Raw genomic sequence first — 13,664 nt, forward strand, 5'->3', positions numbered from 1 at the left:
AGTACGCGTTTAAATTTGACAATATTATGCAGAAGATGGCAAAACTAGGGGTATTTTAGACCAAAAAATCTCATTTGTGATTATGTTGAATGGTAAGGGTTTAATGGCAATATTTTTTTTGAATAGATTGATTGATGTATAACAACCACCTCCATTACTTAATGCCCAAATCTGCCTCATATGAGAAACTACTATATTTTCTCTGAAAAAATATTTTAAGATGGTCAAATGTAACTATTGTGTTGCTAATACAATATAGCCAATAATTGTACATTGAGATACTTTAAAGTAGAAATTCCCCACAAGAAGTCGAGAATGCACTTTTGGGATGAATCACCTCTGTATAAAAATATGACTAAAATACATTAATATAGTCAACATGAATTTTGTATTGAATGCGACTTGCCATTGAAAATCAACCGGCCAAAATTTCGAGTTTGAAAGCCGCCGGCTCTGGTTTTTTAAACACAAAATAATAAAGAGTCTTTCATGTCTTATGTCTAATGTATTTAATTAAATTTAATTGTATATTTTCTTCGTCAATTTATAGATGTAAAGAATCTCATATCATTATGTGTGCTTGAAAATAATTTTGAAAATAAACTATACTACTGAATACTGATGAAGTGTTGGATTTTGGTTTTATATTAAATTTTCATGTTTACTAGGAGAAGAGGTTTTGCTAGAAGCAACGTTTTTCCTTCAAATAGTAGATCGATGATTCGAAATAAACAAAAAGAATACAAATTAAATAACTCTAAGTCGTTGTCCTAGTTTTATTGCAAAAAGTAATTGATGTAGACATGAGGAATTATGTTAAAGAAATAGTCTTGCCGCTCTGCCTGTATATGCATCTAAATTTGCAATCAAATTAAAGTCAATTCTAAAATATAGAATTAAATCTCACTAAATCAAATCAAAATCCGTTATTTGTGTTTGTATTCCTCTCGAAAAACGTAGCTGGCACGATAAACACATAGAGGAAGGCAAAGAGAAAATGGAAAAGATTATGTGACATTGATGTTTGAGAAATTTATCAGAAAATGTCACATGTTTTAACATTTTAGTACTCAGAAAATACATGTAATTACATTTTCGACCTACAAAAGTAAATGTTACACACCGTCAGAGAATGTGACTATTCTCTACAATAAATTATTATCCTAGTGACTATCGTTGTGAAATTTTTTAGCATTTAGTTTAGTGATGGATTAGGTAGACTTCATATTTTGAATTTAGATGATGGATTAGGTTGTATTAAGCAAGCCATCGTCTTTGTTAAGAAAATCAAGCTATAAGCTGCCAATACCACATTAAATAGTAATTACTCCCTCCGTCCGCGAATAGGAGTTCCGTTTTTCCATTTTAGTCCGTCCGCGAATAAGAGTCCTGGTTCACTTTTACCATAAATGGTAATAGAGTCTCACCTTCTACTAACTCATTCACTCACATTTCATTTAAAACTAATATATATAAGTGAGACCTCTTTTTCACTAACTTTTTTCCATCCACTTTTCTTAACATTTCTTAAAACCCGTACCGCCCATGAATGGGGCTTCTAATGGCAGACGGAGTGAGTACTATTTAAAAGGGCAAATTGTCTATAAAGTCATGAACTTTTACAGGTTTTTCCCGTGAACTTTAAATGTTGCATGAAAAGTCATGAACTTTACTGGAATGTTAAATTTCTCATCCGACCCGACCCGATAAATTTCTGACACAAACTTATCCTACGTGGCGCGCCGAAGGAGTGACTTGGGGCATTAATGCTACTCTTATGCTGAATTCGATTTGTACGTTTATGTCGATTTGTATACTGAATTCGATTTTTATGTTTTCATTTGTGCTACTTGTATGTTTGTGATAAGTCCAGAGTCAGAGATTGCAAAGATAGAAGATAAACAATCAAAATTAGAGGAATTTTGCCAAGTCACGCCTCCAACGGGCCACATAGGATAAGTAATTGTGTAGGAAATATGTCGGGTTGGGTCGCATGGAAAATTTACACATTCCGATAAAGTTCATGACTTTTCATGCAACATTTAAAGTTCACGGGAAAAACCAAACTATTTTAACAGTTCACGACTTTATAAGCAATTTGTCCAAATTTAAATGAATAGGCTACAAGCAATTTAGGATGGATTTATTCTTTTTCACCACTGTTTCACACTTTCACTTAAAATGAGCAGAAAAGGACGAATTTAGTTGACTGGAATAATTCACAAGATTATGCTGCTTGATTCCTAAAACACACATTTTATAATTGAAGTTGATCTCATCCTATATGTTTGTTTATTGTTCAACTTGTGGGAAAATATGACATCCTATTCCTGATAGTGAAAGAATTGAGATGATTAAAAATCGATTTAGTATAGTTCAATAATAAGGGCTCTCTGAATAGTTTTTCTTGATCATATATAGAAGTCACATTATCTTTTCTTGAGATTTGAAGTAGGATTTTTGGCAAGAGAACAAGGCTGTACATGTAGCAAGTGTATGTGGGAGGGAAAATATGAAGTTGTGATGATTTTTTCCTTAGTTCAAAAGGTGCAAAAAATGGAGAGTTAGTGATATGCAAAACTTGATCAAAACAAGGTGTTTTATTGATTATAGAATAGAATAGTTTCATGGAGATGGAAGGGAGAGGCTACTCAGAGTTTTACAGGAACACGAGCGAAGAGATGTTCATCAAGACGATGATGGAGAGCCCCGTTGGACTACCAGCTCCGACAATGGAGATGCTGGGATTCAAGAACCTCACGCAGAGTTTTCGAACAGACAGCGAGGAGCTCTTCAAGAGCTGGCTCACAAATGGAGAGGCAAGCACCTATTTTATGACTATTCTCTACTTGTGTTTGGACTGAAAAATACTGAAGTCTGGTGTCGTTTTCTATTAGCAGAACGGTGGCTGCCATTCAGCAGGCGTTGGGCATCGCCCTCGACAGGCATCAAGAAGGTCAGTTTTGTCATACCTATCTATATACGGTTCAGAAACAAATATTCGTTCAATTCAACCATGTATGTTGATGACGTTTCTCAAGTAATAAAAAGCAGGATCTCCACAGAACTAGCTGGTTTGAGCAATCAAAACGCGAGGCAGAACAAGGTAAACAACGAAGATACGTTTCCACAAACCAGTTACGTGGCTGCTGCTGATCTTGAATCAACGAGGTCAGAAGAGTTCAAAGGGGTGCAGCAGGCTAGCAATCTGTTTCTGGCGAAGGTACTAAACTTCCCAAAAAAACTCATTCAAGATATAAATCTCGGGGTTTCAATCTCAGCCGTTGCTGTGCTGTGTAACGCAGGCGTGGTTCCACAGTTCTCAGCCTATGACTAGGAGTAGATCATCTGAACTGAGGTACGTACATACGTACATCTTCTGCAGCTAACGAACTCACTCAAAAACCGAGCAGAGGCCTAATCGATTATGTAATTTCTTCAAGGCGGAGATATGTTGCAATGCAAAACTCACAAACACCAATAGGCATTGAGGCCATGATTCAACAACAACAACAGCAGCAACACACACACTTGAACAACAACATGTCAACAATCTATGAGAATCCAACTCATTTCAACGCAACATCATTCATGTCCCCATCCAATTCATCCTCATCCACGTTCAACAACCCTCAAATGGGATACGAGGACAAGATCTCGTCTGTTGTCAGCATGCTCAAGGGCACTCTAGAGCGCAAGAAAATCGAGAGAGGAGCCGTTGATGCCACTGCCACCTACTATGATAATAATGGTGGACAAGGTTTAGGCGACACGTTTGAGAATCAAGGGACTTTCGGGGATATTTCTGTGCTCGGAGCTGATGAGACGAGGGCGCTGCATACAATAGAGGAGTCGTTGATGGAGGGCATTTTGGGACCCCTCAACCAGATGAGCACACTGTCAAGGGAGCCATCTCAGAGTGAGTCCTCTGCTGCTGCACCCATGGCTTCAAGTGGTGTCGACGTCTACGAAGATCCTTGCATCTCCGCACAAGCTCCTAGTGTTTGTGAGAGCTCAAGGCATCAAATGGGGATGCGAAGAAGCCCTGAAGATTGCTCAAGGAACAGAGGTATTCATAACTTTTTCACTTGATTTTTTTAACATTTAGGCCTCTTTTTAATGTTGATTTGCACTTCTTGAGCTGTAGATTTTAGAGAACGTGTATATGATAGCTCAAGAGAAGATCAAAAGGTACTTACTGCATAAATCTTGTATAAGAATGGTGTTTCCTGATATAAACAAAAAACTGATCCCAACTTTTTCTTGCCTTTTTTTTTTTCTGTCAATTTGCAGCAAGAAGGTTTAGTTCGATATGGATCTATAAAATCAACTGGTTCAGGTAAGAACTGAGTACTTTTTATAAGCATTCTTGCAAAAGTATTTACATTTTGTTGGGGAATATATAGGGGTGTCCAAATTGATTTTGAAATAAATAGTAGTAATGGGGAGATTATATCCGAGTCGAGTCATCTAATCATGTCTCTAATCTCTAAACTATGAAATAGTGTGTGCACACAAATGTCGCTCAACACATCAATTCTCTATATGCATATATGCTACAGTATCCAGCTTCATCAGTGGTTAAATCGATTGGCTAAACCGTAAACCAATAGCTTCATCAGTTCACTCATTGATCAGATATTTAGAACATTGATCAAACTAAATTTAACATTGATATTAAGATATCAATTTTGTATGTTATGCAGTTGACAAAGGAGATCCCACAAAAAAACGCAGGGTGGAGCGGTCACGCAAGTACGTACTTACTTTATGAGGCTGGTGACAAAATTTATTTCGATTATTAATGATTTTTTTTTTTTTATCTATTCTATCATAATCTTGTAGTGTTATCAATTATATCTGAATCTTTAGTTATCCTAGCAATTCTTTGAAACTTATCAATTTTATCACATGAAATTATATCAACTTGAAAAGTGATTGTTTATGTGTTTTGAAGGATGGCGGAGGCGAAGGAGAAAAGTTCGACGCCACCCGTGCCATCGGACATGCAATCCATCTTGAAACGATGTGAGAATCTTGAGAAGGAAGTGCGTTCACTTAAACTCAACTTGGCCTTTATGAACAGGTGAACTTACATATATACTTGCGTGATTCATACATCAAACAGTAGTAGTAGAAGATAAAATTATTCAATTGTGTATCATGAAAAGTAAATGCTGACAAAATTCAACTAGCTTTTTCCCTAACAAAAAAATTATTTGGCAGAAAGGATTCAGAGCAGACTAAACAAATTGAAGAGCTTCAGAAACAGAATCAAGATCTGGGAGATGAAAAGGAGAGACTACTTGAAGAGATTGAGAGGATCATTTCAGAAACTGCCAATATCTAACTATTTTTACTACCAACCTAAACTTTTCTATTTTTTCACAACAACTATCTAAATGTTCCTATCTTTATAAATCTTCAATTTATGCTATTGGCTTTCCAAGAATGCGGACAAAGATTCACAATACTTCCTGTGTATGCTAGTATATGATACGCGCACATGTATACCAAAATTCTGAATATTGCATGTAAAATACCACCGTTCTAATCAAATGACAAAGAAACTCAACTTAGCTAGTACGGATCCTTCTAATCAATCGGTCAGAGGTTTGAGTCGCCTCGTTCAGACATGTGTGAGTTGAAACTCTAAAAAGGTACAATAACATTCACAACCTTAATAACTAACAAATCACTAACAAACTACGCAACTAACAAATACAAATTTGTAAAAGCATAAAAACTATACAGATCACATGAGAAATAAGATCCAATCGTAATCGTAATGGAGATAATATTATAACCATAGTATGTAAAATTAGAAGATAACAAATCAATAACAAACTATTCAACCACCAAAACCACAAATATGTAAGAGCATAAAACCTATACGAATCATAAACACCGAGATAGCATAGAAAATTCGTAATAGAAATAGGGAAAGGCTGAACTTTCTTTTTTTGAAATTTTCATGATTAATATGATACAACAATTTTACAAGAAAAAAAAAACTATACATTCATGGTCCTGGTATATAGGCAAGTGTACTACTATCTACAGCCAGTGGCGGATCTACCTTATGGGATGGTGGGGCATTTGCCCCTCCTCATATTGTTCTACACACACACACACACACACACACACACATATATATATATATATATATTATACAATATAAATTTTATTTCTTGCAATCTCTCACTAAAATGCCCCTCCTCAAATTCTTAATATTTCTTCATAGATAAATTTGCCCCTCTCCCTATAAATTTCTGGCTCCGCCCCTGTCTACAGCAGAACTAGAGGACTAACTGCTGAAATTGCTATTTTTGTCTCTGTTACAAAACTGTTAAAATATTTCATGCCTTAGAGATGCAGGTTTCAGACTTGTCAACAGCACTACTGGAAAATTGAGTGCCTTTCTAATGTAAGCATATATACGTCTATGACAGGCTGAGCCTTTGCACGTATTGAACGGTGACCCAACTCATGAAGGAAAAATACACTGCAAAGAAACAAACTCGCTTTAATAAAATAGTACTTGGGTGACGTGTGAACGTCCATGATGCAAATAGTCGGCGAATGATGGCTAGCAAAGGGTAGAGAACTCCAATCAAGGTAACGGATAGCAAGGACATTATAAAGCCGGAAATAGCTCCAGCTATTAGATCCCATCTCCATAGGTGTATTGATCCCACACCAGAAACCCATGACTTCAGTAACCTTGTAAACCTGAGATGATATGAGCAACTTATATGGACCAAAAATGACAAAGGGATGATATGAAGTTACAGAAAAAGGTACTAACTTTTATAGACATATTTACAATCACATAAGCATCCAAGAATCTTCAATGCATAAGACCAATATAAGACAGAATATGACATGCTGGTAGAAACAAAGAATTGAAAACATGGTTCTTGAGCCAATAAAGAATATAATAGGATACTAAATCATCACTCGGGCATTTGCATAAAATTATTTCAACTGGGATCATAGATATCAAAAGCATCCGGAAAGATCAACCAGATGCATACACGTAATTTAAAGCAAACTTCACTTCCTTAATATGAACATTAGCTGACTAACAAGTGCCTTGTTTCAAGTTACATTCATTTATCTAGAGAAAACATAATTGGCATAAATATCTGCAGCAAACTGGCAGCTATTTTTTCGAAATCAATTCAAATTAACAAGTAACTGAGCCACATTCCAATTTTGGTTCCTGAAAACTGGATACAAACCTAAGGACCTCCACCAAAATAAATCTTCTCAATGGAACTCTAGCTATCAGACTTTAAGAAACGGCTGCCTAAGCTAATTGAATGGGGTATGGGTATGCAAAAGTGGATAGATTAAAGTGTTTAAATTGCTAAATCTCAAAGCTCTGAAGCAGCATGTGGAGCCATGTATTTTACATAAAACACACTTGCAGAAACGATCAGCAGACAGAGAAGCTCAGCTTAAAACCTACCTTCTTAATTGCAACTGATCCAATCAATATAAGACTGCTCTCATGACTAATTAGTATGACAAATAGGACTGGCAATTTTTGACACGACACGATAACACGACACGAACCCGCACGAAATTAATGGGCATGCGTCAAAGCTTATTGGGTTCATGTCCTTATCGTGTCGACACGATAAGGACACGAAAACTTCGTGTCGTGTTCGTGTTACACGTTAAGAAATAATATTAATATTATAATAATATTATTAATTTATTTATTTTAAAATTTTAAAATTTTAAAATTAAAATTTAATATTTAATATTAGAAATAATATTTATATATTATAATATCATTATTATAGTGTCGTTATTGTGTCGTGTCATATATGTGTTGTTATCGTGTCGTGTTGACCCGAAGTGGTTCGTGTCGTGTTCGTGTCTAAGGATAGCGGGTCGTGTTCGTGTTCATGTTTGGAGTTTTCTTAACAGGTCGTGTTCGTGTTTGTTGTTATCGTGTCGTGTCGTTATCGTGTCGACACGATAACGACACAACACGCACGATTTGCCACCCCTAATGACAAATAGAGAATTTCCTTATGATGTTTTAAGTTATCTATGATATACAGAATCTTCAAGTGAAAATATGAGTATCATGTAAATGTAAAAGATCTAGATGAGAAACCTACAACTCCAAAACTATTCATGGGCATAATATTTACTTACAGTATAGAATATCGTTTAAGCATCTCGACAGTAGAAAGATCCTCAGCTTGGCAATTGAATAAACCTTCATTATTTATATTAACCTTAGAAACACCCAGAGTATACCAGCACTCATATGTTTCATTTACCTGAAAAATCAATGTGACAGTATGTAATCACATACCAATGAAATTTTAATTTATAATGAGGTAACTACATGCCTCTTGGAATCCAGGAGATGAAGGGATCAAACTCTCAAAAGCTAGAGATCCTTCAAATTTAGAACATCATTCCAAAGGCTGGGTCTCAAATGTTCACCTTAAATTTATCCTTGGTCAACCAGGCAGCACCAAAATTGGGTCTACACTTGTATGGAAGAGCTTCTTTTGGGGCTTCTGCAGAGGCAAACCTTGCTTGTCCTGAATGATCTATGTATTCAACCTGTGATACATAACAGAATGTATTGAAAATTAAAGAACTAGAGAGATGCATTAGGAAACAAATGACAAAAGAGGCACACCAGAAATTGTACTCTTTTAAATCAATTGAATTTCTCCATAAAGCATACTCGCATGCTGGGATATTCAATAAATGGAATGCATACTTGTATAAGGGATCATTTATACAAAAACACTACAGAGAAATTATTAGGAAGCTTACCCATGTCACTGATATGGAAACCGGGCCCAAGTGTTTATGTTACCTCATATTAGTATTATCAAACATGCTAAAACAAGTACCAGAAAGTATTTATTGATCTTCTTATGTGGCAGAGATCAGAACTAGATACTTGTTTCCATGCAAATACTATCAAGTGGGTATGTAAGATACATCTTGGTATCAAATAGAAACAACGTCAGTGGCTCCCTATTTTTCTGTAATTTTGTAATAGCTATCCAGGTAATGGGACACTGTTAGTGGTGACATGCATAGGCATATCACCACCGTTAAAGTTATACTAGCTGATACTGAACTTTATCAGCATGAAAAGGTGGTCTCAGAAGCTCGCAGCATTAAAACTGCTGGATTGGCTATTTGAGCTATCAAGGACCAGAAAAAGTATTCCATGTAAGAATATACAGTGTCCAGCAGAACTAGTTATATATGATGTTAAGTGGTAGGAGTTCTCGAACTTCAAATATTAAGTAGCTTTATATCCTCAAATATCTTTCATATTTCACTAGGACCAAGTTTTTGCAAGTAAGCAAGCCACAATGACCTAAAAAGGTTACATCCTAGAGCATTATAGATGTTCTTGAGAGTAGCCTTATGCTGTAAACATTATATACATAAATAACACAGATATGAGCAATCTAACAGGAAGTATTTTTCAAAAATAGCAAGAGAAATTGTTTCAACATTCAAGAAACAATTACCTCAAAAACAGAAGCCCAGTAGTAGTCATAATGGCACCGGTACTTTTTCCGTTCAAAAGGGTAAAAAACATGTTTAGCTTTATAGTTAAAAAGACCTAATTCACAGACCTTTGATGACCTCAGATCCACACCTGCATAGATATCAACACTACTGATTTGAGATAGATAAAAGATAGATACGACCGTGCACAAACAACAAAAACCCAGCGTTGCACATCGAACTCAGAAACAAAATTTACTACCGAAATAAGACTTACGATTCACATTAACATCAGAAACGATATAAACATTCCAGGTAACTTAATAATGAATGTAAACAGAATTATTATACAATGAACTTACAAAATGTCAAATTCCTCAAATTAACCCACTACATCACACACACGTATTTTGCAGTTATCTAATTTTATGAACTCGATAACATCATGATCTGCCTCCAAATCTTAATAATCATAACAATTTGGAAAGCAGGCCATTGACTACGATGCAAATTAGCAAAAAAGCTAAATAGATTCCTGACAAAAATGTCCAACAACCACACGCGAGAAAACGAAGCCGTGAAAGCATTCAACACTCTGAAAAAAAGAAACTATTCTGATTCCCCTAACTTCTCGGTAAGACGGTAAATCATCATTAACTAAGCCGGAGCTGCATACGCTCAAATTCATTCCACACAGAAATAGCAGCAGCGCATGATAAAAAAAAACATACTACAATCCATCCATTCAAAAACGGATCACTTAGCGCTTACTGCTGGAAACTATTCTGCAGCGAGACTGAACCGAAATCGGGCTCCAAATTGATAAATTCGCGATCAAAACAGCAAAGTACAGAACCGAAAATGAAAGCAGAAGAATGATTAGGAAAGCGAAAGCGACGGCGAAGCAGGAACGGAGAAACGAGCGACGGAGAGTGGTGCCGCCGTCGTCGTCGTCGTCGCAATCCCTCAGCTCTTCCTCGCTATTCTCCGGAGAACCCATGGGGGTTCGAATATGTCCAAATAAGTTTCGCGTTTGTCGCTAAGGCGGATTTCCGGTCACCGGGAATTCATCCGGTGATCGGAGTTTCAGTAGAAGGTAGTTGTGCTCCGTTATTTATTTTGAGAGCGCAAAAAATGCTTTGTTTCATCCAAATCCAAACGCCTCGCATTTCAATAAAATACTCTCTATTTGAATTCTAAAATGTCATTTTGTCATTTCAATGGATTAAAGAATCATAGTTTGAAAATAAATTTAGCTGTTTTATTATTTTAGTTCGATCTATAAAATTAGTGTATTTTATATTTTAAAATATTTTTACTGTACATTATTAATAAAGTAAATTTCATTATTTATTAATACTATTTCAATTATTTTTCTATTTCTCTTATATTTTAACACTGAAACTCATGTCATGTTAAAAATCCTTATACGGGGAGCATTTGGAATCCATAATAGTGGTCATATCATATGCTACAAAAAAAAGTACTCCAGTATTGATTTAGTTTGCAAGTTTGGCAAGAGATTTATTTATTTATTAAGTCGGATTTTTTTCTATATTTCCATTCTATCGGACTCATACTATCATAGTATCATCACACAAATGCTAAAGTGGAGACAAACAACATAGATAAATATATAAAAGTAATTTAGTTTCTCTATTTAGTACTTCCTCCGTCGTCTTAAGGAAGATGACTCCTTTCTTGGGCGGCACGAGATTTTATGCAAATTTATTTTGTGTGTTGAGAGGAGAGAGTAAAGTAAGAGAGAGAAAATAAAGTCGAGATAAAGGTGTTTCCATTTTAAATAATGAATCATCTTAGTTGAGAGAAGCTAAAAAGAAAAATGAATCATCTTTAATTGGACGGAGGGAGTACTCCGCATCTATGATTGCATACCGATTATTGAAAATGAGTAACAGAAATCAACGTCAAACATGGTGTTCTTTCTAGTTGGCTTTCTTTGACCACATCCACACCTAAACATCTTAAAAATAGGTACAATATGCATATTTATATTGACAGTCAAATTAGCAAACTAAAATATTTTTTATGACAAACATGATTCCCTTTCTCTTTCGAAAAGGTAGCCGGGATGCAAGAAGAGCGACTCGGATCTCCAGTCAATGGATCATTCTTTTCTCAAATTTTATTATATCAATACACGTTGGAACATTCTCATTTCATAATTCATTTCATTATCACATTTCATCAAGCATATTAGACCGATTCAAGATTACAAAGATAAAGTCGTATTGGTTTTTGACAAAAGAAATTATAATTATTTTGAGTTTATATTTTGTGGAAGCAAATATTACGAACTTTTTCAAATGCTAAAAATACGATCTAGTCATTGTTAAGTTGACATACATACATTTGCAGAATCTGGAATAATTTTATTTGACATGAAATATGAGTTTGTAGCTCGAGGAAGAAGAAAATGTAGAACTGAGAAAATGAAGAATAACCACCATTATCGAATTCAATTTTTGGTTATGTGATTTACATCGAAGATCAAGAGTTGAATCAATGTTATTATGAAGTCAATATAGGTTTACTTCCATTCATGGCATGTCTCGATACCAGAATTTGTTTTTAGCATTTGAACTGAAAAAGCTGATTTACGTTTCAAGGTATTATCAATCAGAATTTTAAGTTGTTTGGTACTTGAAAGTCAATTTAAGACCTTTATTTTCAATGTTCACATAGATGAAATATTTATCTCAAATATTAGGGATTGGAGGAATTGCTTATAAAATATAGTTTTTACAAGAAAACATGAAGTTTTTCCATTGGTGTTTTATTGGTTAAATTGTATCAACGATATTATCGGTTGTCACTGCCTATAGAAAATTTTTCAGCAATAAAAAAGTGCTCTAAGCAAAAGGACGGGAGATCAATGATTAAATAATTGCAAGTCCTTATTTTAAAAATGGATGTGTTTGGGAATGTTATTAATGAAATTTTTATCCAATGATTTAAAAAAATGAAAGTAGAAGGAGAATATTATGATGTAATTTTATTTAACCTTTTATCTTTTACAGTAGTACTCCATATTTTGTTTTAGTTTATATGATATTGTTTATATTTAATTTTTAACAATCTCCAACGCCAAATTTTTGGCCACCAGGTCTATAGGAAAGGAGTAGTAATATTTTTTACTATAGTTTAAAATGATGAGCAATTAAAGTGATTTGATTATAGCATTAAAATAAAATAAGAAAATCTAGCTCTAATGAAATGTGCCGTATTAATTTAAACCCAACCATACCTTTCAACTCTTCATATTCATTTTCCACCAACATAGCGCCGTATTAACTTTCTTTTATGGAATTTTGTATTTTAATTAGGAATTGCACTCCGCTTGAAAGGCTTCCAAAAGAATGACAAATGGTGCAGTCTTGGAGCAAGTGTGCAAAAATGAAATGTTAAATCGAGCTCGGCGGCGGCCAGACGACCGTTGAGATGGATCAACAGATGAGTGCCGCCGTGTCCACCGCGCTTGTCTACTAAGAGCATCCACAATAATTAAGCCCGTGGCCCTGAGCCAAACCACAAAACTTGGCCTATGCCACAAAACTTGGCCGGGCTACCAAAAAACTTGTTCACACTATAGTGGACAGGCTAAGTCACCAAATTAATTATTTTTTTCATTTTTTTATATTTTAATTTAACAAGAATGAAAATTATCGGACTATAATAATTATAAACAAAAATATGAATTAATTAAAAAAAATTGACAATTACAAGTAAATATATTTATTGAAAATTTGAATTTTAATTATTTTCGTAATTAGGGTGTGAATTGAAATCACCATCCTTAATTAAAAAGTTGACCAATTTTATTTGAGATTTAGAGATAATTTAGTTCCTAAATTAATGTCAAATTAATTATTTTTTGAAAACCCTCTCTCTCTCTCTCTCTCTCCACCCATTGGAAAAAAAAATAAATTCCAACCAGGCAGGGGCCGGCACAAAATTGAAAAAAAAAAAATCCAACCAGGCAGGCGCTGCGGCCCTTGCCCAAGCGCCGCGACCGAGCCCGCCGGTGTAGCTCCCTCCTGGGCACCCTCTCCCCCCCCCCGGCCGGAATTCCATATAGGGGGCCGCGGCCCTCCTATAGTGGATGCTTTAAATCCATCTCAAATTCTCTTCTA

At 35.1% G+C, this 13,664-nt stretch overlaps 2 protein-coding genes and 1 non-coding gene across 3 annotated transcripts; 2 read left to right on the top strand and 1 right to left on the bottom strand.

The window, feature by feature from the left end:
- The first annotated feature begins 2,358 nt into the window (after positions 1 to 2,358).
- LOC125222847 (protein CYCLOPS-like) lies at positions 2,359 to 5,437 on the top strand. Its single transcript, XM_048125685.2, has 10 exons — positions 2,359 to 2,819; positions 2,901 to 2,956; positions 3,055 to 3,223; positions 3,306 to 3,358; positions 3,444 to 4,069; positions 4,148 to 4,191; positions 4,294 to 4,339; positions 4,707 to 4,755; positions 4,958 to 5,086; positions 5,227 to 5,437. Exons 1-10 carry the CDS (start codon positions 2,628 to 2,630, stop codon positions 5,348 to 5,350), a joined length of 1,488 nt encoding a protein of 495 aa, XP_047981642.1. The 5' UTR covers positions 2,359 to 2,627; the 3' UTR covers positions 5,351 to 5,437.
- A 495-nt stretch (positions 5,438 to 5,932) lies between these two features.
- Positions 5,933 to 10,696, bottom strand: LOC125222848 (uncharacterized). The gene is made up of 5 exons (XM_048125687.2): positions 10,282 to 10,696; positions 9,531 to 9,661; positions 8,473 to 8,595; positions 8,176 to 8,303; positions 5,933 to 6,732 (listed from the first exon to the last, which is right to left on the bottom strand). The coding sequence occupies exons 1-5, from the start codon at positions 10,508 to 10,510 to the stop codon at positions 6,444 to 6,446; spliced, it is 900 nt and encodes a 299-aa protein (XP_047981644.1). The 5' UTR covers positions 10,511 to 10,696; the 3' UTR covers positions 5,933 to 6,443.
- A 2,164-nt stretch (positions 10,697 to 12,860) lies between these two features.
- LOC125185803 (small nucleolar RNA snoR143) lies at positions 12,861 to 13,034 on the top strand. The gene has a single exon (XR_007170300.1). It is a non-coding gene; the product is annotated as a small nucleolar RNA snoR143 (small nucleolar RNA).
- Positions 13,035 to 13,664: the final 630 nt, after the last annotated feature.

This window comes from Salvia hispanica, chromosome 1 (genome assembly GCF_029641045.1).
Source record: "Salvia hispanica isolate PSC_SH4W2 chromosome 1, Shi_PSC_v1, whole genome shotgun sequence".
In the NCBI taxonomy this organism is placed as follows: domain Eukaryota; kingdom Viridiplantae; phylum Streptophyta; class Magnoliopsida; order Lamiales; family Lamiaceae; genus Salvia; species Salvia hispanica.